The sequence below is a fragment of the Aspergillus brasiliensis genome (genome assembly GCF_001889945.1).
Source record: "Aspergillus brasiliensis CBS 101740 unplaced genomic scaffold ASPBRscaffold_5, whole genome shotgun sequence".
Taxonomy (NCBI): Eukaryota; Fungi; Ascomycota; class Eurotiomycetes; order Eurotiales; family Aspergillaceae; genus Aspergillus; species Aspergillus brasiliensis.
Genome location: NW_027137446.1, coordinates 1,866,663 through 1,893,662, shown reverse-complemented (window position 1 = coordinate 1,893,662; position 27,000 = coordinate 1,866,663). Strand labels below are relative to the sequence as shown.

The following is a 27,000-nucleotide window of genomic DNA, read 5'->3' as shown; positions in this document are numbered from 1 at the left end:
TGAACCAACTGTCATCCACCATTATCTCTAGTAGTCTTCCTCCAGACCCATCGTGTCACTGCATCTCACCCAATCCCGTGGCTGCAAATGTAATGGATGGGCCCTTCCCGTGGTTGACTTGCTCGTTTCACAGCGCCGATTCAACCAAACTAATTACGTTCAGATCAGACGAGGCACTGTCAGATAGTAAAATCAAAGCTACGCTCAGTTGCTAACTGCTGAAGCTATAGGAAGAAGTCTATGTCCGCTATCTCCCCCAAAGTATGTACAGGAATGAGACATCCACAAACAACATCTACTCTATGTCTATACACCATCTACACCCCTTTTACTGCCCATCTACCTCCTACTTAGCCAGGTTCGGGCACTCTCCCTGCGCCCGCTGGAACGCGCCCGCGAACAGATCCTGCATCGCGCAATAGTGGAACAGGATCCCTCCCAAGACGGCCAAATGCCAGATGTTGTGACTGCCACCCACATAATCAAACAGTCCTGGCCGCCACCGCTCCGGTACCTGCGACGCATACACGCACGCTCCCACGAAGTACACCATGATGCTCTTCACCACTGGTGCGTAGAAATACAGACACCAGGCGAGTCCACGCGTGTACGTCAGCTGCGCCAACGGGGCGAATCCCGTCAGCGCCAGCGACACGTAAAAAGCCACGCGTGCCCACGCCATATCCGCCCGGTTAAAGGTCGGATGCCACGGCAAGATCACCCCTCCGATACCCAGCGACATGGTCAGCAGAATATAAGTCCAGCGTGACACCGGCTCGCAGTAGAACGCCGTGTACTCGGTCGTCACGATCGAGGCTGCCACCAGCATCGAGATGCCCGTGTAGTCCACGCAGGCAAACCGCTCCATCAGCGTCTGGCTGGCAATGCTGTTCATCGTGTGCCACAGTGTGCTGCAGACAAGGCACTTGCACGCCGCGAAGAAGAAGACGGCCGCCACGAGAATGTCCGTCCGCGAGCTAAGGTGGAAGTTGGGATTCAGAGGGTAGAAGTAAAAGGCCACCGACAGGACGATGAAGAGCCCAATCAGGTGGGACCAGATGTTGAATGTCTCATTCGAAGGGGCGAACACCGAGGTCAGGCATTCCACCTTGGAGTGCGTGAACCGATACCCCTGCAGGATATGCGGGTTCACCCGCCACGGGTGCGGGAGATCCGCATACGTGATCAACCGTTGCTCCTGGGCCAGCAGAATAGCCCGGTCGATGCTCTCCCGCAGCGCGTCTTTCGCCCGCCGTGCCCGCTCCATACCCTCGTCGACCACCTCGCGGGCATGCACCAGCTTCGAGTCCATCGCCTTCCAGCCATCATCCAGAGTGCCGTAGAGCCCCCGGTCGCGGACCGCGTGGGCGCGGGACTCCAGCTCGACCAGGAACGACTCCATCAGTCGGACACCCGCCTGGGCCTTTTGCTCGAGTGTCTCCTTGGTTGCGAGGGCATCCATGTAGCGGTCCTCCAGCGTCTCGACCAGAATCTTGGCCCGCTTCTTTCCACCTCCCATCAGCTCCCCGGAGGCGTAGGAGCAGGAATCACGCACGGCTTCCAAGGTGGCGTATCCACGGCGGAGACTGGCGTCGATCTGATCCATGTGGGACTTGCGGTATTGTTCGAGCCAGTGGAGGCGTCGTTCGAGTTCGGCCAGGAAGAGCTCCACCTACGGAGAGGTCAGTCAAAGACAGAATCGGTGGTGGAGTCACGGATGCAGCGTACCCGTAGGAAAACAGCATCCGCATCGTAGTCGCAGGACAGCTTGCGAGCCGTATGAAAGGAGTGTCTGCGACGGCGATCTCTCAGGAGGCCGGTGTCCTCTCCGGGGGTGGCATAGGCGGAGGCCACCGCCTCGGGATAGGACTCAATGGTGACAGATTGCGCTGAGCAGGCCATAGTGTACAATGACAGATAACCAACCCACAGCGTAGAAATCAATTCCACATATCCTGGAGAGAGTAGTAGAGTTAGTGGTGATGGTTGGGCAGACAGTGAAAGATGTTGTTTTGGGTGGGGAAGATCGGGAGAACCGGGAGAGGCGGAGGAGAAAACCAGTCCCAAAGTACGTACAGAAAGAGAAAACAATAAATATGCAAGGAGAGGAGAGGACAGAGAAATAAAGGAGAGACGAAAGAGAGGAGAGGCAATCCAACAGCAGCCAGTACAGTTAGAGAGGCGAGGATGAAACGGAGACAAGAGTCAATCAGCGAGACAGAAAGAAGAGGAGGAGGAGGAGAAGGACAAGAAAGAGGAGAGAATCCAACGAAGTGGGGAGGATGCCAAAGATTAGAATCAATCCCGGCTGCTTCTTCTCCGAAACACTAACAAACGAACTAACAAACGGCCTTTTTCCTTACCCGCCCGGCCTTTCAACTTGCAGCTCACCAGCCTTGGACGGACTTCTTCATTGAGTCCACACGCCATTCTCTTCATCCCAAGCCTTTCAGTGGCTACTGTCTCTAACCCAACTTTATCCCTCAGCCCATCAGCGACCGCAGCTGCTCCACGTTGGCGTTGATTTCCTTGCCACCAGCCACCTCCGAACCACCAAACAACCTCTCACTCTCAAGCACTGGTACACGCACTAATTCATCCTTCTGTCGTCTCCGCCTTTCCGTCGGAGTTATCCCATCCTGTGACAACCCGCCATGGCTATCCGGGATATCGTCGCCAATCCCTCGCTGCTGCCCGTGCTCGGGCTCAGCGCCGAGACTCGCGATCAATGCATGAAGCTGTTGGCCGTACTCGACCCCACGGCTGATCTGTCCGATGACCCTCAAGAGCGTGCTCTGGCGGCCTCTCGCGAGCAGAAACAATTGTTTGCTCTTCTCGCGCGTTTGCGGGGCCAGAACCGGGATGCGATCGTGCGGGTGCGCGAGACCAAGCAGTCCACGGCAGAGGCCCGCCAGGAGATTGACCGTCTCCATCTTCAGCTTCAGAACCTGTATTATGAACAGCGACATTTGACAGGCGAGATTGCCGCCTGCGAGTCCTACGAGTAGGTGGTCCGCGATGACATTGTATGGTGGGGAAATGCTGATGAAGATAGTCACAAATACCGCTCCCTACCCTTGATCCCTCTCGAAGAGTTCCTGGCTCTACATCCCGAGCACCAGCAATCCGACGAACACGAATTGATGATCGCTCGCATCAACCATGAACATGCCGAACGCGAGAAGCTGGAACAGGCACGACAGGAGTTGCTCAAGCGCAAGCAGGCCTTGATCGCGGAGAACAACAAGCGCAAGGAGGACTTGGCCAGCTTGGATCAAGACCTGGAGCGGTTCATCGACGTAGGTTACACCGTTCCTGGATGTTGGACTTTACTAACGAGTGTAGGCGGCCAAACCGATCCAGAAGATCTTCGAAAAGGAGTATTAGTTGGGATTGTCTTGTTGTTTTGGGCTGGCGCAATGGTTAGATACCCCAAGTGAATTTGCAGGATAGAATAATATGGTATTATTGGTATGCTGTTAGACTATTTACTGCTGCCTTCAGACGTAGTAGTAGGAATTGGGCAATAAGCAGAATCAAGAATATCGGCCAACTGGCGGGCCACTTACTCCGCCTTGGCTGCCGCATCTCAACTCCAACTCCATCTCATCTCCAACTCCACAACCACCACTCCCTCTGTCAAGCATGTGGCCATGACGGCCAAAAATGATCCCCAGACGTCTCTTCAGACTGTCTCTGACCACACCATGACCGCCACAACCCCCACGCCGCGTCTGCCGCCGCCCGAGAAGCCCGAGGCCATCCGCACCCGCTTCAAGGTCATTGCGGCCTTCTGGGCTGTGATCATCTTCCTGGGCTTTCCCATCTGGTGGAAGACCACTTCGATCTATCGCGCTTCTCTGCCTGTTCCGGACATGATTGATTGGGCTGATGGAAAGGTAACTCCCACTCCCTGCTATCTACAACCTCGCTAACAATAAGACAACACCAGGCCTGTCGTCCTGTCTTCCCCCTCGAGATTCGCGTCGAGACCCCCTCCCTGCCCGACGCTGACGCTCAGCATCTCCTCCGCTCTACGCAGCACACGCTCGACGACCTCAATGAGTTCTCCGCGCACCATCTGCGACTAAAGCTCTCCAACGAGAACCAAGATCAGCCCCCCGCAGCCGACGCCGCAGACACCGCATTGACCGTCCGTCTGCTGCCCCAGGACGACCTCGCCAGCCCTCGAGCAGCTCTCCACCCTGATACCACTCAGCTCGATGTCTTCTATCCTCCCAGCCAGATCCCACCCCCGTCGGCGTCCAACTCGCCCCTATCCTCCTTCATCGCAGACGAGCTCCAGCTTCTGTTCGCCGAGGAGAAGGCCATCATCGCCCAGGTGCTCTCCGACAACAACATCCCCGGCGCACCCACTTCCCCGGATCTCGCAGAGAGCGTCACTCGCCGTCTCCGCCGCTCCATGAAATACGCCGATACCTACCACCTCGCCTTCAGTCTCTTCACCCCCGGCGCGTCCCCTTCCTCCTGGGACATCCAAGCCGCCGTCCACGACTACATCACCCCCGTGCTCGATGCCTTCTCCCCCATCAGCAACTTCACCGTCGACACACAAGTCCAGCTCTACGCAACCTCCTCTCCAACCGCGCCACCACCCGAATACGACGAAACTCACTCCGCCTGGACCCTCAAGAAAGACGACCTCAGCGCCTTCATTAACGCCGCCGAATGGCCCCTCAGCCCCAGCATCGGCCCCGGCCCAACCATCAACTTCATCCTCTACATTCCTTCCCCATCTACATACCCTCTCGTGGTCAAAGACAGCCTTGCAACCAGCTGGATTATCCCCCAATGGGGGGGCGTCTTCCTCCTGAATCCAACCCCAATCAACACCGACGTCCCTAATCACCTCACGAAAGAAACCCTCGGCCCGGCCTTCATGACCTTCTCCCACCAACTGCTCACCCTCCTCGGCGCCCCCTCCACCCCTCCGCCTCTTCCCCTCCGTCTTCAAACCCTCACCCGCATCCGCGCCGCATCCCTCCTTCTCTCCGCCTCCTCCACCATGGGTTCCCTGGCCCGTCTCACCGAATCCCTCCCTCAAATCCCTATCCCCGCTACCGTGGCTACCTCCGTCTCTACTACACTCTCGCATCTCTCGTCCGCGTGCGACCATCTCCGCCACGGCCAGTTCCAGGCTGCCCTGGCGAGTGCCCGTGTCGCGGAGGGCGAGGCCGAGCGCAGCTTCTTCGAGAAGAGTATGGTCGGCCAGATGTATTTCCCAGATGAGCATAAGGTGGCGGTGTATCTGCCGCTGCTGGGGCCGGTGGGAGTGCCGCTGATTGTGGGATTGTTGAAGGAGGTGAAGAAGGTGGTGAGTGCTTGGAGGGAGAGGAGGAAGTGATTAAACCTCCCCTCTAGTATCTCTAGTTCGGTGTATGTATAGTATTTTAGATTCTTAGATATATTGCATGATATTCATTGCGAGAACTCAAATTAACAGCTAACTGTAAGGTATCTCAAACACTTCTTAACAAACGTACTAAATACAATTCACCACCTCATTACTTTATCGGAATATCATTAACCAGCCTGCATACATGCATAACAACATCTCAACCAATGAACAGAACAATTAATGACAGATACATCACTTCTCTACATCATCAAACGCCCCCTCCATCCTTATATGCGTCGGATACGGATCCGGCTTCAACACCCCTGTCGTAGCAAACACCCCCGGCGGGGTATACACCCTAATGCTCTCCGTACGAGCTAGTGTCTTCTTTGACGGCGTCCGCCCGGGCTGCAATGGTGTCACTGAGATAGGTAACGGGGGAACAGGCACCGGTACACGAGCGTGCATTGCTCCTCCGCCGTGTTCTGGGACAAGGGTCTTTGCGGGATTGGATTTCGGGAGGGGAGGAGCATTGTTGGGGTTGAAGAGACTCCGGACCCGGGTTCCGGTTCGTTGGATGCGTGAGCGAGCGCCTTCGGAGTATCTCTTCGTGTTGCGACTACGGCGGAGGAGGAAGTCTGTTCGGTAGGAGGATTCGTCAGAGGGGATTGGCGAGGATATGCCGATGAGGGTGCCTTTCGAGGAGCGGCGGGTGAATTGAGCTACTTTAACCGAGGGGGGTTGGTGCTTCTTTTGATGTTTGCGGTAGAGGAAGAGGCCGAGCAGGGCTAGGACGGCGCCAAAGATGGCACCAGGGAAGAAGCCTGCTATGATGGCGTTGGTGGGGTAGGATGGGCAGCTGGCTTTGGAGGATAGTGTGGCAGCTGAGGAGGTGCCGTTGGCGCTGTTGTTGTCGGAGATGGCGGTTTTGGAGGAGCCAGTCGTGACGGGGACGATGCTGGGGTTGGAGGTATCGGTTGTCGAGGCGGAGGTGGTGAAGGATGTGATGGTTCCTGTGGAGGCTGTGGTCCCTGTTGCGGATGTTGTGGATGACTGGCTGGCGCTGGCAGTGGATGCACTGGTTGTGTTCATGGCACATAGCGAGTCTCCTGTGCAGGTGTATCCAAAGGGACAGCATTTGTCGCCACATTTGGGGAGGGAGTCATCTAGCCGGGTCGTCTTGACAGAGTTTTTGGGATGTGCTGTTGCGTTCTGAAGCTGCACATCGCATGTTATGGTTTCGATGTAGTCACAGCTCTGTCCGCTTGGACAGCAGATGGCTGAGCTGGAGTCGTCCAGGCTGATGCATGTTGACGAGCTGGAGCAGCAGAAATCAGACGGCAACTTGCTATCTGCACACTTGTTGTAGTCGCTGGGACACGAGTCAGAGCTTCGTAGCAGTAAGCCAAAGGCCTGCGTTGGCGATACCGTCGAAGCGATGAGGGCGAGGAGCAGTATCATGGAGGGCCGTCTCATGAAGGAACAAAGGTGTGGCCTCGTCATTGCGATCTGAATCTAATCCAGTACAATAGATAGAAAAGAAGAAGAAGAAAAAAACCAAATATAGGCTTGCGTAGACTCTGGCTGAGCGAGGAATGCTGTCTATGAAAGAAAGTATAATAACACAAGAACTTTGCAACAGCGTCAATGAGTGAAAGAATGGATGAAAGAACAATGAGCGACTTACAAAGACATTTTCCCATCGATTCCCAACGATGAACCGGGAAGCGCCCATCCTAATCACCCAGCGCTGCCTGCTGCCCGACATTCTGCAGCATCATGATACAAACATCCACAACTGCAGGCGCCGAGTCTCAGAATAGCACAGCGGATGGGGCGCATAGTCAGAGGGCTAATGATGGTGGTTGAGATAGGCGCCGGGAGGAGCCACGGGAAGGCGACAATCAACGACAGGCCATGACATTCTAAACCCGACCAGAGCTCCTGCAGAGCCCGGCGCGTAGAGCGAGTTGAGCGATGAAGAAGCCAGACGAGGAAGAAGATCACGATGGCTGAAATGCTGTGCCGAAGTAAATCGCAGCATGTTGATTGGTTGCGCTGGCGCCCGCTTACCTAACCCGCGCTAGACCCGAAAGAGGTGAGTTCTGAAGGCCGAACGGGAAATTCTGCGGTGGTCCTGAAATCAACCGCTTGCTGCTCGCCATCTTGTCGCCTGTCCAATTCCCCATCATCATGTTGAACCGCCTCTTCCGGCCGCAGTCTGCGCTGCGTGCTGCCTCCGCATTCTCCCAGGTGAGCTGACCCTGTCCCAATGTCCCCGGGGTGGGCTCATAGCTAACCAACTTGACCTCCGCCAGAAGCCCGTCTCCGCGCTCCCACGCTTCCAGATCCGGAGCCTGCACCGCGTGCCTCAATTAACCAACGACCAGTACTTCAAGAACAATGGTATTCCGGAGCTGCTATCGCCTGAGGCGTTCGATTTCGCTTGGACGCAATACCAGGGTCTGCTCATCGACAAGCTGAACCTGATGACGCAGGGTTAGTTTCCTTTGCCGTTGAAGCTCAAACTCCGCTGGTGTATGAAAACTAACACCATCGTGTTTCCGACGCAAACAGACACCGTTGACGCCGATGCAAAGCCGGGAGAACTGCTGGTCAAGTACTCCCGCCGACCGGAGATGGCGTCCGTGTTCAACTATGCCTCGATGGCCCACAACAACCACTTCTTCTTCAACTGCCTGGTGAGTGGTACCCAAGGTTCAGGTCGAGTTTTGTCGAGCTCACAACATCTAACACATCTCTCCTCTTCAGTCTCCCCAACAAACCCAGATCCCCGAAAAGTTCGCCAAAGACATCGTCGACACTTGCTCCTCGATTGAATCCCTGAAACTCGATTTCCTGGCCACCGCCAATGCCATGTTCGGCCCCGGCTTCGTCTGGCTGGCCAAGAACCTGGAGCGGGAGGGTCTGATGCACATCTTCTGCACGTATAACGCTGGCTCGCCCTACCCGGCGGCTCACGCGCGGAGGCAACCGGTCGATATGGCGACACACTCGCCGGACGCGCCGTTGGGCAACCAGTACGCTGGCGCCATGGGTGCGCACGCAGCTAACCAGAAGAACATGGCGCCGGGAGCTTTGGATGTGCAGCCTATTCTGTGTGTGAACACGTGGGAGCATGTGTGGATGATGGACTATGGCATTGGCGGTAAGGCGGAGTACTTGGAGCGCTGGTGGGATCGGATTAACTGGGAGGTGGTGTTTGACAACTACAATGCGGTTGGGCCGGTCAAGGGGAATGCGGCTAATGCTGGACGGAACTTGAGCATGCTGTGATATATTCTCTCGTCTGGTCATTTCTTTTCTTTTCCTGTTCATGTGATAAACTGTATTATACAATGTGTAGCTTCTATTTCCATATTCTATGTATGCACTGATGTGTATCATGATCCCTTTCTCTTCCCTTCACATACCACAATAATATAATACATCCTATCCTATCCACCTCATGCATCCACAAGCAATTCATCCCCACGGATGATAACATATGAGGAAGAATGTATGCTCAAGCCCTCCCCAACACATCATAGATCCTCTTCTCAAACGCCTCGACCATCACACCGGCCATCTGCCCCTCCACCGCCCCCATCATAGCAGCATGCAACTGACTGCGAAACTCAAACCGAATATCCAGTCTCACCACCGTCCCCTTGCCCTCACCCTGACTCTCCAACTCCCACCTCGTACTCAAGTATTCAAAGAGCCCCTCGTCCGCCCCCGGAAACCCCTGTCCATCTTTCTTGCCCACGCCGTATTTCGCGCCGCTTTGCGCCTCGACGACCCAGTTCTCGGCGTCGCAGGTAACCTTCGAGGTGAAGGTTTCGCTGAGGGGCCCGTAGCCGACGGTGAGGAAGGCGCGGGTCGGGTAATTGGTGGTTGGATCGCGGTGGGTGACGGTTGAGGCGGTTAGGAAGGGAAGGAAAGAGGAATAGGATTCGACGGCGGAGATGATGTCGAAGAGGGGAGCCGGTGGGTGAGGGAGTGTTCGGGTTGCGGTTAGGTGGCGGGTTTTGGAGGCGGAGTCGGAGGAGTTGGGGAGGAAGGAGGAGAGGAAGGGGCGTTTTTGGGTTGTGGGTTGTGAGAGTGAAACAATTGAGGAGATTGTTGGTCTGGTGGTTCGTAGGTTGTTGTTAACCTTCGTTGTTTGCTGGGAGAGGCTGTTGAAGGCTGCGGTTGATGGTGATGTGGAGAGAGAGCGATGCGCTGCTCGTGGAAGGAGAGAAACCCGGGTGTGGATGTTGCGTGGTATCGGTGGTCGCATCATCGTGGATGTGTAGTGTGCAGCGCAACGTGGTGGTGGAATTGGGAGTATACCAGTAATTTAGTTGAAGATAGGATGGGGATGGTGGTTCAGTTTTGGTTGGAACTTTTTGTCGGCTTCCGAGCGGGATCTCCGCCCCCCCCCCCCGAGCTTATCTCAGGTTCCTCCCGGTTGCGGGTTGACACTTCCGCTGTGGTCTACGGTTCCTTAGCCCCATTCAATAAGTTTACATTTTCTGGTATATTATCCCCCCCAAAGCCCCACGTTCGTGTTGGCGACGCGTTGCATCTGCTGATCCCAGAGATTCTACGCCTGTTAGCTAGCTTGGATCAAACCTAGCAGAAAAAGGCGAGAGTCTAAAAATGGTGATTTGTCGATCAAAATACTGTTACACATACGGTTAGTATAATACTAGTGTAGAATATAAGATTACAGCGACATTATAATATCAAATATATATCATTTATAAAATTATGTACTATTTAGATTATAGTGTTCTAAGTAATTAGAAATGAATATCATTCAGAAAAGATTGGCTGATTTGGCTAGAGTAGTAAGAGTCATCGTAGTCACCCCTCGTGCGGTGGTAACGGGCTTCATTAGCCTATTTCACCCAGAGTTCTTAATTTCATACTCAATGACAGCTTGGGTTCTCTATTGAGAGATACATGGAATTCTAAGACCTGCACAGTCGGCCTAGTTAAACGTGTTATTGTTGGATGCCAATATTCTCGCAACGCTTGGCCCCATATACTTCCCAAGTGTCTATAGAAATTGCACCCTTTGGCAAGCCCTTAAAATATCTGATATCTGGCCACGTCCGATGCCAATATCTGTGCTCTCAGGACAATACTATAAATGACCTAATATATGAGCACAAGGTATAGAAAAAAAAATAGCTAAAGTGTCATAACCCGCTCCTAGTGCGCTTTAGGAGTGAATCATCCAGTAGACTAGTGCATGCGAGATAACCGCTCAGCCACCTGGTAAGAGACTAGAATTCTGAGTCAATAGACTCAGAACGCACACACTTATAAGCTTATAGGTGGATATGAGATCCTGGATTGTCACATAAAGCTATTCAAATAATGACTACTTCCTTTAAAGATAAGGAGGAAAGTATAGGGTTATTTTTACTGTATTACGAGTATAAGACTTATATTAGAGATAAATCTACTAGATACCAGTCTTATAGTAAGATATAATGACTAGATGTACTAAAGTAACTATAGGAGTAGATTACTATTAACTTCACTAGACTATTACTAAAGATAAAAAGGGAAAAGGTGATTTGTTTTACATTACTCCACCTGTTATTGGGGAGCTCCCAGCTGGGGCCGAGACCCTGCGAATGGAGAGACCGGAGTTGGACCGCAACTCCGGATAGTATGACCTTACCTCTACCAATGCACCCTCCTTTAAATGATGAATCACGACTGCTCGACATTCAGCTGTCCGACAATGTTGGCGCCTTGAACACGCTGAATTTTAATTTCTCGTGCTTTTTCTTTCTTGCTCCCTTTTCTTCCATATCAACCTGTTTCATTCCCCGTACGCCGTACACGTATATACGAGCATCATGTTCGCGTCGAATATACGATCGAGAGCTCTGGGATTGAGCCCACGAGCCCGGTTTATGAATACGTACGAGAGGATCCTCCCTTCAATGCTTCTCGTTCCCTCCTCAGAGATCGACAAATACTGATAACCATTGTTACTAGTCGTCTTCCATCTTCCACGAGCGGGCGCCGTTATAAATCCGACGAGACCCTCAACCGTATCTCCTCGAAAATCACACAACCCAAATCCCAGGGTGCCTCACAAGCAATGCTCTACGCCACCGGCCTAACAGAGGAAGACATGTCCAAGCCACAGGTCGGTATCTCCTCGGTGTGGTTCGAGGGTAACCCATGTAACATGCACTTGCATGACCTGTCCGCGATTGTGCGCGATTCCGTGCTCCGTGCGGGTCTGGTCCCGATGCGATTCAACTCAGTTGGAGTGTCGGATGGGATCAGTATGGGGACAAAGGGAATGAGATACAGCCTGCAGAGCCGGGAGCTGATCGCTGATGGCATTGAGACGGTGATGAATGCCCAGTGGTATGATGCGAATGTGTCGCTCCCGGGTTGTGATAAGAATATGCCAGGGGTGTTAATGGCGATGGGACGCACGAATCGACCTAGCATCATGGTCTATGGTGGCAGTATCAAGCCTGGATGCAGTGCAAAGGGCCAAAAGTTAGACTTGGTCAGTGCATTCCAGTCATATGGACAGTTCATCACCGGCCAGATCGACGAGAAGGAGCGGTTCGATATCATTCGCAATGCATGCCCCGGCAGAGGTGCCTGCGGTGGCATGTACACGGCTAATACGCTGGCCACGGCCATTGAGACTATGGGTATGACCGTTCCTGGTAGCAGTAGTTGCCCGGCAGACGACCCCAAGAAGCTAGTTGAGTGCGAAAATATCGGCGAGGTGGTTAAGGCTATGCTCAGGGAAGACATCAAGCCCAGGGATATCTTAACACGTCAAGCTTTCGAGAATGCAATGATTGTGGTGAACGTGCTGGGTGGTAGCACTAATGCTGTTCTGCATCTGATTGCTATTGCTGACTCTGTCGGTATCAAGTTGACTATTGATGACTTCCAGGCAGTGTCTGACAAGACACCGTTCCTGGCTGATTTGAAGCCATCTGGAAAATACCTTATGAATGACCTCTATAACATCGGTGGTACACCAGCCCTTCTTAAATATCTCTTGAAGGAGGGCTTGATCGATGGCTCAGGAATTACTGTCACTGGCAAAACAATGAAGGAGAATGTAGCCTCATGGCCCGACTTTCCTGCTGATCAGGACATCATCCGCCCCCTCAGCAACCCTATCAAACCATCTGGTCATCTCCAGATTCTTCGCGGATCGCTGGCCCCGGGCGGTTCCGTGGGTAAGATCACTGGTAAGGAGGGTCTGCGGTTTGAGGGTATAGCCAAGTGCTATGACTACGAAGATGCATTCATTGAGTCCCTTGAGCGGGGCGAGATCAAGAAGGGCGAGAAAACAGTCGTGATTATCCGGTATGAAGGTCCCAAGGGTGGCCCAGGAATGCCGGAGATGCTCAAGCCCAGCGCGGCCATTATGGGTGCCGGACTCGGCCAGGATGTTGCGCTTCTTACAGATGGGAGATTCTCCGGTGGCAGTCACGGATTCTTGATCGGACATATCGTGCCGGAAGCCATGGAGGGCGGCCCGATCGCGTTAGCACGAGACGGTGATCGGATCGTGATTGATGCTGAGGAAAGAGTGGTCGATCTGGATATCCCTACTGAAGAGCTCGAGAAGAGGAGGAAGGAGTGGAAAGCGCCCCCGCTCCGATACCAGAAGGGAACTTTGAAAAAGTATAGCACACTGGTCAGCGATGCCAGCCATGGTTGTGTCACGGACGGACCGATCTAGGTATCCAGTCCAAATGTACGAAGACAGCAGTAGATGAGAACTAAAAGTCCAAGTATCCATATCTTCAGTTTCAATCATAGGTTCTCCTATGCGTAATAAGTGTACTAACTCCAAAGCTGCCAAGCAGACAGAGAAGCAGTTGCCTCGTAGCCCCGGTTTCTGAAGTGGTTGGAATGGATAACAAGGAATTAAGAGGGAGATCGGCCCTACCCTAACCCGGCTCTGTAGAGATTCATACAATGATAGGGCTTTAATCTAGTTGAAGTAGTGCGTTCGAATACCGTCGTTCCTCACATCCTATATCTAGGTTCTGGCTGGCTTTGTCTGGCGTGTTCAAAGCTTCAGTTATGTTCGATTTCTGGTACATTATCCCCCCACAACCCCACGCCCGTGTCGGCGATACTTTGCATCTGCTGGTCCCAGAGGTTCTACACCTGTTAGCTAGCTTGGATGACTATTATTTGCAGCGGCTCACTTACCCAGTCGAGATTGGTTGGCGCGTCAAGCATCTCTCCGATCACATCGAGTGATTGATACTCTGGGGTAATTCCCATCGGATCGACTCCCACTGGATATGGCTGTCCAGTCCAGCTTCCATACGGTGGTGGTTGTGCTGCGCCCATTAGCGACGTGTCCCGCATTATCCCGTGCCACTTACCGGAGGCCAATTGTTCGCTGTCCTGTTTCCGGGCTTTCAGTCGCCGCAGCATGATGGTGAGTGCCGCATAGGCTTTTTGCGCATCTGCCGATCGTCGACGCTGCTGTGCGAAGATCCGATGTGACGTCTCAATTGTCGATAGAAGATCCTCCCGGCCCCGGATCACTACCGCTACGTCCTCGTCAGTGCTGCCTGTTAGTGTGCCGGTAGGGTTCTGCGACAGCTCCAGACAGATGATCATCGCGGCAAGCAGGTAATCCGCGGTCTGTAGTGAATTCGGGAATTGTCGATCCCGGTAAAGAATCCCACCCGGCTGAGTCTCGTGGTAGATGTCCGCCTGGTGGCGGAGGATCTCCTTGGAAGCGCTCATGCAAACCCAACGCGAGAACGCATAGCGGAGGTTAGTATGCACCTCGCCCAAGTAGCGCCGGTGCAGCACGCAGCGGGCCTTTTGGTATAGAAGCTCCAGTGTGTATCGCCTTAAGATCAAGTATGACGAATCCACGAGGCACTGGTTAAGAGGGCGCATTCTGAGTGCAGGGGGCAAAATATCCCGAGCTTCGTCCAGTTGTCGGTCCAGGGCCAGTGTTACATCGTATGTCATGGGATCGCGCGAGTACGCTAAATCGGAGATTTTCCCAAAGACAGCCATAATTCGCGACTTTCCGCGAATATACGAGACTGTTGTGAGTTCAGTCTCGGGCCGAGATGGTGGGAGCTCGACGGTAGACTCCCCGAATTCCTCATCGGAGATGTTACGCGGGGGCTCCACGTCTTGCTGCCAGTCCTGTACACAGCGCGGGACCCCAACCTGGAACGAGATCAGGATATCCAGCTGACGCATGATAGCCCAGACCCGTCGCCTCATCTCGCCTTCGAATGGTGAGATATTCGGAAACTGATGCGGGTCCCGGTGGTACCCAGACCGCATAGCCAGCCGAATTGTCATGTTCAGTAGAAATGACACGCCGACCTGGGCATCCTCGCTTCGGTAGAACTCGCACATTGTGTAGAGAAACAGAGCTTCCACTTTAAAACGGCCCGGAACGGTGTAGTTTGACTGAACTAGACACTGCGCCGTCAAGTGCCTGAAGCGCTGAACGGCCTCGGTTGCTTCCCCAAGCTCTGCCGGTAGCGGCTCCCCGGTGCGCATATAGACGGACATAGAAATCGTGAGCACCGCGTACAGCAGCCCCAGCCAAGCGACGGAGACTTCTTTTGGTCTGGACCAGAATTGATTATACTGCGCACGTCAGCTGCGTCCTTAAACATAATAACCCGACTCGATGGAGCCTACCTGTTTCTGGAAGGTAGGAAAATGCACCAGCACTAACCCCATCAGCATCACCTCTCAAGCATCAACACAAGCGTGACACCTACCTGTCATCGGCTCATTAAGACCGACAAACATAGCCACCACTCGATCCACGACCGGTCGAGCCGGCAACCCATCCAACAACTCGTCCATAGTCATTTCCCGATGCAACCCAAGCAATAGCGTTGGCGCATTTGACGGCCTCACCATCTCCTCATCTTCCCCTTCCTCATCCGACAATCCCATCTCCTCATTGTTCCTTAGATACTCCTTGACCCCACTAATCTGCATAACATCAGCTTTAGCCAGCACAACCCCCCACAAATCAAACAAGATTAGCCCTTACCTCCTCAAGAATCGCACTCCAATGCGCCCCATCAATATACCTCATCCCCGTCTCCCTAACCACCAACCTCCCGGGATCAGGTGGCGAAGTTTCCGATTCCTCTTCCTGCTGTGTCTGCTGCATCTCCCCCAGTGAGATTGACGATGGCACTGACGATGCCGGGGGCGTATGTTGAACACCAGGATTGACTACCTGCTGTGGTTCACCCACATTATCCGACTTCTCCTGCTGTTGTTGCTGTTGCTGTTGCTGCCGCTGCGTAAACGACAGGATTAGATTCTCCAAATGCTGCAACCGATCCTGAACGTGCGTCGGGCTTGTCCGTCCATTACTCGAGATCTTGCCGCGCGGGCCCCGCCCGATGAAGACGCAGGTGCTGGCTTCGTTGCGCTTCTCGCAGTTCGTGCAGGGGTGGGTGCGGCAGCATTTTAGTCTATTCCGGGTATTATCAGTATTATTGGTGTAGGCGTCAATGGTTGGAAGTAGAGGGAGCAAATGTGGGATTGAGGGAGGCGTGCTTACTTGCGGGCTCGGCAGGCAGTGCAGGAGAGTTGAACGCGGGTGCGTTTCTTTTCCATATTCTTTTCGTTCTGTTTGTGTCGCTGGGTAGTGGAGTATGTGGTGGGCCTATGTACAAAGCTTGGGGGGGTATGTGGGGGGTGGAGTTCATAGAACAGATAGATAACAGTAGTGGATGTGAAGATGAGTGTCGGATTGAAGTGGAATGGAACTGAAAGTGGCTGCTGTGATAACGATAAGGATCGGAGTGGAGTGGTTATCTCCGAGTCCTAAGTCCGGACCCTATATTGGGGATGGAGTAGTGGAATAGATGAGAAGAATTGGAGTTCTTGAGAAAAATAGTAGGACTATTAGCTACTTCTATTCCATGGCATATCACTATTTTGTGTAACAGCATTCCCATGTAGCTATAACTAGCTATCACTGTCTCCCTCCCCTCAGTCAAAAAATAGACGAAATATCTACATATCTACTACTACATCTACTGAATCTCCGCCTTCATAGCCACCACCTCCCCGGGAGCAACGATTTGCACTCTACCGACCCCATCTCCCCCATCCTCCAGCACAATCCGATACTCCTCCTCCGCGTACAGGGGACTCGTCGCCCTATACGAGATCTTCTCCGGAAGAGCCACATCCTCCGCACCCCCATTCTTCCTCGTATCGCGCCACAGGTCCAAGATCGAGATAAGATTCAGAGGCCCATGCACAACAATATCCTTATGGCCCTCGACATCTCTCGCCCACGGCGTCGAGTAATGGATCTTGTGCGGATTGAACGTCAACGCGGAGAACCGGAACAATGTCACAGCAGTTTGGCGCAGCGTGCGGGTATGCACATTGTCACTCGTCTCAGTGGACGAACTAGCCGGACCATTAAATGCCTTCGTCGCTGGAGACGTAGATGAAGTTGTAGGCGACGGCGAAGTTAGAGCTTTGCGGAAAACCCAATTCCTGATTAACGTGCCCATCAGCGTCACCAATTAAAAACATAAACCATCATCATCCGACGATAAGATAGATGCTAACTCACCTCCTATCCAAAACCGCCACTCCATCCTCGTTCCTAAACTCCTTCTCCACCCCCACAACAATCATCTCCTCCCCAGTCTTCCTCACGATCTTCGGCTCCGCACTAAGTACCCTCGTCGTCTCCTGCACCTCCTGCCCCACCCTCAGATAATTCGGCTTCCCGTCTTTGCCCCTCGGCCAATGCACCTCGCCGCCGGCCCACATGCGGCGCGTGAACGGCGACGCAGGGTTGTACGAGGTGTCGGTGCCGTCAGCGCCGAGTTCATTTTCCAGGAATGCGGGGGTGAAGTACACGAGGTGGTATCCGGCGGGTAAGGGCGTACCGGTCGGCAGGGAGGTCGGGGTGTTGGATAGAGATGGAGAGTTGGGGAAGAGAGAGGGACGGTTGAGTGTGAGGGAGAGTAATTGGAGTTGGTTGGCGTCGAGGGTTTGGGAGCGGGTTTGCGGGCCTAGGGATTGGAAGCGCGTGAGGAAGGACGATGCGATGCTGGATGCGGAGGCGTCGGTGTTGGTGCGGAGAGCTGGGCGGATGGAGAATGCGCGGGTGAGATGGGGTGTCCGGGACTTCGAGCGGAGGAGGGACCTTGTGGTCCAGCGGGTTATTGAGGGGAGGGACATGATGTTTGATTGCATGAACTAGAACTGTATGTCTTGATCGAGTGATCGGGGAAGAAGTGAAGAGGGGAGCTTAACATGGCATTGTCTCGGAAGAGCTGGGGTTTTGTACCTCGGGTTGTTGTGCGGGTTTCCGAGACCGGGATCGAGAGACCAAGTTCCGAGTAGCCTTTATGCCATTTAGCCGCCAGATTCTCGGTCAGTCAGACATGACGCCGAACGTGAAGGGATTTCAATGGCACACCGGTAGTACTGATTCCAGGGGATTTTAATAGCTTCAACTAGTACTATTAGATAGTAGATAAATAGTACAACTCCTGTTGGGTGGGGTTTTTCTAGTGGTTAGATAGTAATACACTACTTTATTTTGAGCTACATGCTAGTACTATGCACAGAAATATATTTCCGTTCTACATACTTAGCGATGTAGTATCTCAACCGCACAGGGTAATTCAGTAAGTTACTAGTAGAAATAACTCTCCAGACGAACAAGATACAGCGCTATTTATATCGACATTATTTATCCAGACCCGAGGACTACTGAAGCCAGCTCACAGCTTGGCCTGCCCAGCCTGCAGTCGGTTCCAATCCTTCGACTCAAATGGCACATACTGATTCCCCTGGAGCCAGTACATCCGATCACTCGCAGGAACTAGCGCAGGATCCACACCCTGTGTCCGGAGAGTATGTTTCTGCTGCTTGTTGTTTCCCGTAGCCTGCATCTCAGCCATGACTCGGAGAAACTGGGGAGCAGCAAAACGTGGAAGATTCTTCAGCACATGCGCGGCCAGGCTGTTTAGACTCTCTCCAGATGGAGGGATGACCACAGTCTGATCATCGGCTTGCGCCTGTTGCTGGAGAACGAGGGCAGCGCAGCCAGCACGACCGTCATGGTTTGGCAACGCTACTCCGTAGACGTTGGCTTCGTGCACTTCTGGGTGCACGCCCAGCACCTCAGCCACCTCGCTGGTGGACACGTTCTCGCTCTTCCATCGGAAGGTGTCACCCAGACGGTCGGAAAAGTACCACCGACCGTCTTTGTCCCATCGGATCAAGTCCCCAGATCGGTAGTAGGCGTCGCCTTTGCGAAACACGTCGCGGAGGATTTTGCCATCCGTGGCTTTATTGTTCTTGTAATAACCGACATAGGACTCTCCAGGATCCTGCGGGTTGAGTGCGTAGAGCAACTCACCTGGTTCCCCCCGCGGGACCTTCTTGCAGAAACCAGACTTGGGGTCGCGCCAGGGTTGTTGAGTTTCCTGATCAATGTCAACGATAGCCACTCCACGACCGATGATCAGACTGGTGATAAATCCGCTGCGGCCAACTGCACCTGCAGTAAAGCCATTCGACGAGATATTAAACAAGCCGCCCGGGCCTTCGGTAGAAGCATAGAACTCGGCAATCGTAGGGATGTTGAACCGTTCCTTCACCCGGTTCCAAATGTCCGGTCGCAGACCGTTGCCCAGAGCCAGGCGAACCTTATGCTTCTTGTCTAGACTTTCCCCAGTGACAGGATCAATGGTGGGCGGAACTGCTAAGAGGTATCGCATAGTCTCGCCCACGTATTGCACGATAGTCGCATCAGTCTCCCTGGCTTCGCGCCAGAAGTTCCGAGCAGAGAATTTGCGACCGATGATCAAGGCCGAGCCTGTGAACAAGCAGGGCATGACACCGAGAATGGCCGCGGATGAGTGATAGAGAGGCATGCACTGTAGTAATGGTTAGTGCTGTCAGAAGACGGTACAGAAGAGCCAAAGAAGCGTACTGTGAACATCCGGTCATCCTTGGTCATTTTTATCCAGTTATAGATCATTACAGCACCAGCCCAGACCTTCCTCCACGGGAGGATCGCGGGCTTGGGCAGGCCGGTAGTTCCACTCGTGTAGATGAGCGTGGCCATGTCGCGCAGCTGTGTACCGTTCCGAGCGGTGTCATCCTCCCGCGTGGGTTCCATTTCGAGAATCTGGGCCTCGACTTCTGGGGTGAAGACGATCATATTGACTGAATCTCCTCCATCTCGGAAGTCAGGAGAAGCAAATAGTTCTACTTGTTCAGAGGTGAACTTCTCGCGAAGCTCCTCCTCAACGAGCAGTAGTCGTGCGCTTGAGGTCCGAATCGAATGCGTCAATGGCTGTCCCGTCAGGTTGTAATTGATAAACGCGGGCGCGGCGCCGATACTCCAGAGACCGAACCAGATAAAGATGAATGTCGAGGAGTTCATAAAATCCATGGCGACAACTTCCCGGGGCTTGACTCCATGAACCTGCTTGAACCAGGTACCATAGCGCAGGGCCAGCACGTACGTTTCGTGATATGTCCAGCTTTGTCCATTATAGACGATGAATGGCCGATCCTTGGTTTTCGGATCCCGGGCATGCTGCTCCAGAACATAGAAGAAATTGACCCGATCGTTTCGCTCCGCAGACTTGGAGTTACTAGCTATACCAAGCATAGATGAGATCGAGTTTTTATCGTGGAAAAGAGAGAATTTGGCATTCAAATATGCGAGCGCGGCTACCAGCGCCGAGCCGGCGACTGGGAGAGGAATAGGAAGATCTGCCAGACCAACATCTAGTCAGCAACGAAAGTGAAATCACCCTCATATACATGTATGATAGTGTGCTCACATACCGGGAATCGCAGGCATTCTTAGGCGAAACCTACAGACCACGTTGTATCGATCGGAAGAAGCGGCAAATAAAAATGGTCTGTCTGACCCTTTGGCGTCACCGGAAGGAAAGGGAAGGGGAAACTAGAAGACGGGCAGATGCGCCGGAAATGAGGATGCACGCGGGGTAATAAATGCTATCAGAGGAACAAAGAAATTGTGTGGGTATAAGTTGGTTGGCATTAATGGTGTCTTAACAGCCATGAGGCTGAGCCGACAAGCAAGATCCTTGTCGTTCACTTCATCTTAAGTATGTCCTGGCATGGAGAGAGAGAACAGAGAGTTACCTCGGTTGGACGGAGTGAGCGAGCTAATGACAGGTTATGCATCAAATGAAGCTGGTGACGGTCTCCACCAAGTTGGAACTAGACTACGTATTCAAATGGTCAGAGCTGAACCAGTTGATCAGGTGGAGACGCCAAGTTGGCTGGTAGGCGAAGCGGCCAATGGGTCTGTGGGAAGCATGGGAATAACCCAAAACAAGCCTCCGTTGGGGCTAATTCCATCGATCCCTATCTTAAAAGCAATGGCTAGTTAACTATTGTAAGTTTGTAACGGTGGACTTATTGATTAACTATCTAACTATGATTTCGCGTTGATGAATAGATTGTACTTGATTTCAACTTTTTCCGGACACTGCATGTACATGCAATGCAGGCTTGGTTGACTATTGAATTTCCTTGATTAACTATCTAACTTAGCAGCTTTCTAAGTCCTCTTCCTCACCGGCACATTCCTGTATTCACCTTCCATGAACGATCGCAACGCCTCCAAGGCTTGTTCCAGCACTTCCGTCTCGCACACATACCCGATCCGAACATATCCCTCATAATCCTCCCCTTCCCCAAAGCATGAGCTTCCAGGGACAAACATCACTCCAATTTTCTCCTGGAGTTGTTCACAAAAGGCTACATCGTCCACTGGAATGCCTTGGTTGTTAAAACGCACGAATGCCGTTGTACCTGCTCGCGGCTTAACCCAGTCACATGCCCACCGATGGGACTCGATGAATTTCTCCAGAATTTCCAAATTCCGTCGGGCCAAGTTGAGGTTCCGCTTGATGAGGTTAGGCTCACACGCCGGGGCTAAGGCGAAACTCGCAATAGCATCGTCCAACTGGCCGACGGAGATGGTTGTGTAGTCTCGGGCGCTGGCACAGGTCTCAATGATGGAGCGGTTGCGAGATGCAATCCATCCTACACGGAGTCCGGCCAAGCTATATGCCTTGGACATGGAGCCGGTCGCTACGGTATGCTCGTATCCTAGAGACAAGAGCGATGACGGGACTTGACCTTCCTCGACAGAATGATATAGCGGTCGGTAAACCTCATCGGCGTGAACGATGATGGATGAGCTTCGAGCTATCTCAACAATTTCCTTCAATGTCTCCTGGGGTATCACCGCTCCGGTAGGATTCTGGGGGTTACTGTAAGGCGAAAGGATCTTGGTCAGAGAAGAAGCCGACCAGCGAAGTTTGAGGGGCGTACTAACTTGAGGATAATCAGTTTGGTATTCGGACGGATAAGACCCTTGAGTTCATCGAGATCCAGTTTCCAGTTTTCTGCCTCTTTCGCTTTCCACAAACTCACCTCGGCCCCGAGCGACTCGGGGACTGAGTAGAGCTGCTGGTATGTGGGGTAATGGCAGATAACATGGTCACCCGGTCCCACCAGAGTATAAAGCAGGAGGAAGTTGGCCTGGATGGCACCAGCAGTGATCAAGACATTGTCCGATGGCAAGGGTGTTTGATCCGAATACAGCCTTGCCAGGTTTCCCCGGAGTCGTTCCGACCCACGAATAGCTCCGTAAGTGAGCTTAGTGCTCAAGTCCAACGGGTCGGACTTGTCCTCCGACAGCTCCCGGAGGTCATTGAACGAGATGGACGCACAGCATGTCTCTGCCACATTGTATTTGGCTGTGGTTTCATATTTATCCATCCACTAGTAGCACCGTTACGCGGTTAGCTTGGATATGGTCAAAGTATGCGGGGTTGTCCGGTAGAGGGGTCATACTTGTTCCACGGCGAACTCTTTGATATGAACCATCGCGAAGACTTTTTGAGAACAGGAACTTGCTCGCTTCTAACAAGAGCACTTTTTCCCCTTATCAATGACTCGATGAGTCGGAAACGTTTTTATATCTCGTGGAAACCAAGGTACCGAGTCACGTGACATTTGAATATGGGGTTTCCTAATCTGGCGAAACGGAGGAGAAAGTGGAGGGATCCAGGGAATTCCAGCGAATGACCGGTTGATTTACAGTTTGTGCTGCGATTCGCCGTCCTAATCATGTCCACCGCGCCCTGTAGGTGACAACAATGATATACAGTATTCCAATAGACTATATGCCGTAGTTACTTTGGAGCAACATAGGCCGCGGTAGGTACCCGATAAAACCACGTCGCGCCGGGCCATCATTGGTTGGGTGCCCCAGGCTGTCAGGCCACGCATTGGCGCTTCTCCGCCCTCGTCATCGCCTCAACCGGTTTCCCCATCCAGCCTCTCTTCCTCCTCTCATTTCCCACCCACCTTTACCGCTCCTTTCGTGGCTCTTTGGTTGTGGTTTCTTCTGTCGGTGCAATCGCGTTGGTGGATATTCTATTTCCCCCAACCTGCCAGGAAAGTCTTACGGTCCTTTTGCTGTATCCAGATGTTCTATCCTTTATTGTGATTCTTTGGCGTTCGTCGTCGTCGCTGGTTACTCCGCACCCCGGTCTCTCGGACCGACTGCCCACCAGCTTGCCAGGTACCTACTACTAATCGAGTGCGAGGGTAGCTCTCGCACTTTTGAGCCAGCATGCGGCTGCCATCGTCACTCCAGCTATCCCTGGCTCTCACCCTCGCCCTCACGGCCTCTACGGTCACAGCACGGAGCAACTACTCCGAGGCCTCCCTCGTGTCTCCGCTCTTCTCCGCACTCGACGATCGCCCAGACGGTTGCCCACCGTGCTTCAACTGCCAGCTAGACGCTTTCCAGTGCGCCCAGTTTGCGGACTGCGATAAATTCACCGGCAAATGTGTCTGCCCACCAGGTTTTGGTGGCGATGATTGCGCGCAGCCTCTGTGTGGGTCGCTGGCCGACGGCCACCAGAGGTCCCCCCGACAGGGCGATCAGTGCGCGTGCGAAGATGGCTGGGAAGGAATCAACTGTAACGTTTGTCAAACGGATGATGCATGCAATGCGATGATGCCAGAAGGCGAAGGGGGTGTTTGCTACAAAGAGGGTGTTACTGTCAAAGAGAACTTCCAGATGTGTGATGTGACCAACCGCAAGATTCTTGACCAACTCAAAGAGCGCAAGCCGCAGGTGACATTCTCTTGTGAGGCTGAAGACCATACTTGCAACTTTCAATTCTGGGTGGGGCGAGTAGAGTCGTTCTACTGTGCTTTGGATACGTGTCAGTGGAATTTGGAAACTACCCATAACCAGAACAAAACCCACTACACATGCGAAAACATCAATTGCGAGTGTATCCCAGGGCGCATGCTCTGCGGTGAGGAAGGGTCCATTGATATTGGCGACTTTCTCCGACAGTCAATCGCAGGACCTGCTACGTTCAGCTCGGTCTCTACTGAGGGAGGCAGCCCAGAAGATGGTAGCACGTTCCAGGAGCCGGCTATGGACGAATTGATCAAAGCTGTTTTTGGCGACAAGAGTATTACGCTGAACTGCAATGCCGGAGAGTGTCTGTATCGGACAGATGTTCCTGGATACACTCGCCCGGTCAAACAGATCAATACCCCTCTTATCGCAGGCGTCATCGCGGGATGTGCCCTCTTCGTCGTTGCTATCATTCTGTCTGTATGGTATCTTTCACGCAGATCGTATTTCGGTCGCATCCAGTTGCCTCTTTCGGACGACGAGGACGATGAAGCGGCCAAGCTCCTGGCGGATCACAAACCTGCAGCCTTGTATTGGGACAGTGTCTCGTATTTCTTGAACGGAAAGGAGATCTTGAGTGGTATTCAAGGTTCTTCTCAGCCTGGTCAGATTACAGCTATCATGGGCGCCTCAGGTGCAGGAAAGACGACTTTCCTTGACATCCTTGCTCGGAAGAACAAGCGGGGTACCGTCCGTGGCGATTTCTACGTTAATGGGGAGAAGATCAATGACCATGACTTTAAGAGTATGATTGGCTTTGTCGACCAGGAAGATACCATGCTTCCCACCCTGACTGTGCACGAGACTATCTTGACGAGCGCGTTGCTCCGGTTGCCACGAGACATGAGTAGGGCTGCGAAGGAGCAGCGAGTGTTTGAAGTTGAAAGGCAACTTGGGATATCCCATATCAAGGACCAATTGATCGGGTCTGAGGAAGGTAGAGGTCGGGGCATCTCAGGTGGTGAGAAGCGCCGAGTGGGCATCGCATGCGAATTGGTTACCAGTCCCAGTATCCTCTTCCTGGATGAGCCTACAAGCGGTCTGGTAAGATGGTCATAGCCGATTCAACACTGAAATTTGCTGACTTGCTGAATAGGACGCATACAACGCATTTAACGTGATTGAGTGCTTGGTAACCTTGGCAAAGACGTACAATCGCACTGTCATTTTCACTATACACCAGCCGCGCTCCAACATTGTTGCTTTGTTTGACCGATTGATCCTCCTTGCTAAAGGAAAAACCGTCTATTCTGGGCCATTCTCCACGTGCCAAAGATACTTCGACCATTCGGGTTACTCTTGCCCACCAGGCTTCAACATTGCTGACTATCTTGTCGACCTCACGATGCACGCCAGTGTGACCCGCTCTCATAGCGACGCGGTTGAGTCTCCCTTGCTAGATGTTCGGGTAGACCCTCCTAAGACAGCTTCGAGCAGCCTGAGAGCTGTCAAATCTGTGGCTAGTGCTTCAAACGCTAGCTTCGAGGACAGCAGCAGTACTTTCGATGCGAACCGGCGACCGAAGAGTAAGCGGCGCGTCTCCCTCAAACAGAAACAAGACAGACAGCTCTACTCGCGCAAGAAGGACCCCGAAGCTCCCCCTACTCCGAAAACCGATGAAGAAGACGAACCATTGGATGATGCCGCCGAGGACAATCAGCAATGGCTGCGCCTTTCTCGCCAAACAGGCACGGCTCCATCTCAAATCATAGACGACCCAGACCAGCTGCCCCCAGCGGCCCCGGGCCAGACAGATCTTGACATCCTGGTTGCAAACTATGCAGCATCGGATATCGCACGTTCCGTACATGATGAGATCATGACGGCCATTCAGCATGCACGTGCGGCGAACGGATACACCAACTCCGAGCTGATGTCTGCTCCTACTGGAATTGGCAAGTCGTACGCACGAATTGGCCTCTTGCGACAATTCCTGATCCTGTCACAAAGGACTTGGCGTAACCTGTACCGGAATCCAATGTTGATGCTCACGCATTATGCCATCTCCATCCTCCTCGCTGTTCTGTGCGGTTACCTCTTCTACGGATTGACCGACGACATCAAGGGCTTCCAGAATCGGTTGGGTCTTTTCTTCTTCATCCTCGCATTGTTTGGATTCAGCACGCTTACCAGTCTAACGGTGTTCTCCGGGGAGCGGCTCCTGTTTGTACGCGAGCGAGCCAATGGCTACTACCACCCGATCACATACTTTGCGGCCAAGGTGGTGTTTGACATTGTCCCCCTCCGGCTCCTTCCTCCTATTATCATGGGTATCATCGTGTATCCCATGACTGGCTTGATTCCAGCTTGGGGCGAATTTTTCCGCTTCATTTTGGTACTTGTTTTGTTTAATCTAGCGGCCGCCAATATTTGCTTGTTCATCGGTATCATCTTCCGAGATGGAGGCGTGGCCAATTTGATTGGGAGCCTGGTGATGCTGTTCAGTCTGCTCTTCGCTGGTCTCCTGCTCAATCACGATGCCATTCCCAAATCTGCCTTGTGGCTGCAAACTGTGAGTATCAACGGATTTTTCTGTTACTTTCCAACAGGTCTCGCAAGTGCTCGTTGCTGACTGCCTTGACAGCTTTCCATCTTCCATTACGGTTTCGAGGCTTTGATCGTCAATGAAGTAACGTATCTGACCTTAATCGATCACAAGTACGGTCTGGACATTGAAGTTCCCGGTGCATCCATTTTGAGCGCTTTTGGATTTGATACCCAAGCTCTGTGGACCGATGTCATCGGACTGGCTATCATCTCGGGAGCATTTATCGTCATCGCATATGGCGCGATGCATATTCTGCTGGTTGAGAAGCGGTGATATTTTGATAAAGGTGATGACAACCATCTATGGCTGGCACACTTGATCTTGTTTTATTATGCACGGGCCAATTCTACTGGCTTACTGGCTACTTTTGTTTTTGTGTACTGGTATTGACATTGTGACGAGCATTCTGATACGACGTGTTTTTGCCTATTTCTGCTTTTCGGTCCATCCTTGCCACGGATCTCCATTGCGACGTTAGCCAGCTAATGACGGGTTATATCGATGTAAATAGAGGTTAGTTATTGATGGTGCTTCTACTACATTAGTACTTGGTAATAGCGATGCCATTATGCAGATTTCCGGGTTGGCCAGTAGAAGCCGCCAGATGCGGATGGAAGCACGTGTTTCCCCACGTCATCGACATGTGTCTACGATGGCAGAGATGCTGCTATGTGAAGCTATGCCCATACCGCCATTTCACTCGGTATTTAGTTCATAGATGATAGTTTATATTCTGATAGGACTTTGATGATATTCTACCCTTGCTAAGCTCTCCAGCGACTTTTCGTAATCGATACTGCAGTGGTAGTGATTGGCAGT

The 27,000-nt window shown here is 52.7% G+C and overlaps 9 protein-coding genes across 9 annotated transcripts; 4 read left to right on the top strand and 5 right to left on the bottom strand.

The window, feature by feature from the left end:
- Nucleotides 1-176: 176 nt before the first annotated feature.
- ASPBRDRAFT_42714 (hemolysin III family protein) lies at nucleotides 177-2,308 on the bottom strand. The gene is made up of 3 exons (XM_067624855.1): nucleotides 2,077-2,308; nucleotides 1,729-1,955; nucleotides 177-1,672 (listed from the first exon to the last, which is right to left on the bottom strand). The coding sequence occupies exons 2-3, from the start codon at nucleotides 1,900-1,902 to the stop codon at nucleotides 347-349; spliced, it is 1,500 nt and encodes a 499-aa protein (XP_067480193.1). The 5' UTR covers nucleotides 1,903-1,955; nucleotides 2,077-2,308; the 3' UTR covers nucleotides 177-346.
- A 346-nt stretch (nucleotides 2,309-2,654) lies between these two features.
- Nucleotides 2,655-5,365, top strand: ASPBRDRAFT_29836 (uncharacterized protein; the record flags this gene model as incomplete). Its single annotated transcript, XM_067622709.1, has 4 exons — nucleotides 2,655-3,004; nucleotides 3,056-3,422; nucleotides 3,645-3,899; nucleotides 3,953-5,365. 4 exons carry the CDS (start codon nucleotides 2,655-2,657, stop codon nucleotides 5,363-5,365), a joined length of 2,385 nt encoding a protein of 794 aa, XP_067480192.1.
- A 65-nt stretch (nucleotides 5,366-5,430) lies between these two features.
- Nucleotides 5,431-7,330, bottom strand: ASPBRDRAFT_176631 (uncharacterized protein). Its single transcript, XM_067619837.1, has 2 exons — nucleotides 7,047-7,330; nucleotides 5,431-6,990 (listed from the first exon to the last, which is right to left on the bottom strand). Exon 2 carries the CDS (start codon nucleotides 6,860-6,862, stop codon nucleotides 5,612-5,614), a length of 1,251 nt encoding a protein of 416 aa, XP_067480191.1. The 5' UTR covers nucleotides 6,863-6,990; nucleotides 7,047-7,330; the 3' UTR covers nucleotides 5,431-5,611.
- Nucleotides 7,331-7,552: 222 nt separating this feature from the next.
- Nucleotides 7,553-8,656, top strand: sod4 (mitochondrial 37S ribosomal protein mS42; the record flags this gene model as incomplete). Its single annotated transcript, XM_067617631.1, has 4 exons — nucleotides 7,553-7,612; nucleotides 7,678-7,858; nucleotides 7,937-8,061; nucleotides 8,132-8,656. The coding sequence occupies 4 exons, from the start codon at nucleotides 7,553-7,555 to the stop codon at nucleotides 8,654-8,656; spliced, it is 891 nt and encodes a 296-aa protein (XP_067480190.1).
- A 229-nt stretch (nucleotides 8,657-8,885) lies between these two features.
- Nucleotides 8,886-9,644, bottom strand: ASPBRDRAFT_123660 (ubiquinone-binding COQ10-like protein; the record flags this gene model as incomplete). The annotated part of the gene is made up of 1 exon (XM_067617621.1): nucleotides 8,886-9,644. One exon carries the CDS (start codon nucleotides 9,642-9,644, stop codon nucleotides 8,886-8,888), a length of 759 nt encoding a protein of 252 aa, XP_067480189.1.
- A 1,408-nt stretch (nucleotides 9,645-11,052) lies between these two features.
- Nucleotides 11,053-13,094, top strand: ASPBRDRAFT_176627 (dihydroxy-acid dehydratase; the record flags this gene model as incomplete). Its single annotated transcript, XM_067619836.1, has 2 exons — nucleotides 11,053-11,285; nucleotides 11,363-13,094. Exons 1-2 carry the CDS (start codon nucleotides 11,221-11,223, stop codon nucleotides 13,092-13,094), a joined length of 1,797 nt encoding a protein of 598 aa, XP_067480188.1. The 5' UTR covers nucleotides 11,053-11,220.
- A 341-nt stretch (nucleotides 13,095-13,435) lies between these two features.
- Nucleotides 13,436-17,584, bottom strand: ASPBRDRAFT_54716 (putative C6 transcription factor; the record flags this gene model as incomplete). Its single annotated transcript, XM_067627280.1, has 8 exons — nucleotides 13,436-13,522; nucleotides 13,574-13,707; nucleotides 13,753-14,995; nucleotides 15,050-15,081; nucleotides 15,133-15,352; nucleotides 15,414-15,846; nucleotides 16,418-16,888; nucleotides 16,968-17,584. The coding sequence occupies 8 exons, from the start codon at nucleotides 17,582-17,584 to the stop codon at nucleotides 13,436-13,438; spliced, it is 3,237 nt and encodes a 1,078-aa protein (XP_067480187.1).
- A 548-nt stretch (nucleotides 17,585-18,132) lies between these two features.
- ASPBRDRAFT_124474 (putative long-chain fatty acid transporter) lies at nucleotides 18,133-22,297 on the bottom strand (the record flags this gene model as incomplete). Its single annotated transcript, XM_067617696.1, has 6 exons — nucleotides 18,133-19,293; nucleotides 19,350-20,155; nucleotides 20,866-20,875; nucleotides 20,979-21,678; nucleotides 21,744-22,192; nucleotides 22,265-22,297. The coding sequence occupies 6 exons, from the start codon at nucleotides 22,295-22,297 to the stop codon at nucleotides 18,133-18,135; spliced, it is 3,159 nt and encodes a 1,052-aa protein (XP_067480186.1).
- A 343-nt stretch (nucleotides 22,298-22,640) lies between these two features.
- ASPBRDRAFT_42703 (putative ATP-dependent permease ADP1) lies at nucleotides 22,641-26,874 on the top strand. The gene is made up of 3 exons (XM_067624854.1): nucleotides 22,641-24,677; nucleotides 24,730-26,145; nucleotides 26,218-26,874. The coding sequence occupies exons 1-3, from the start codon at nucleotides 23,049-23,051 to the stop codon at nucleotides 26,452-26,454; spliced, it is 3,282 nt and encodes a 1,093-aa protein (XP_067480185.1). The 5' UTR covers nucleotides 22,641-23,048; the 3' UTR covers nucleotides 26,455-26,874.
- Nucleotides 26,875-27,000: the final 126 nt, after the last annotated feature.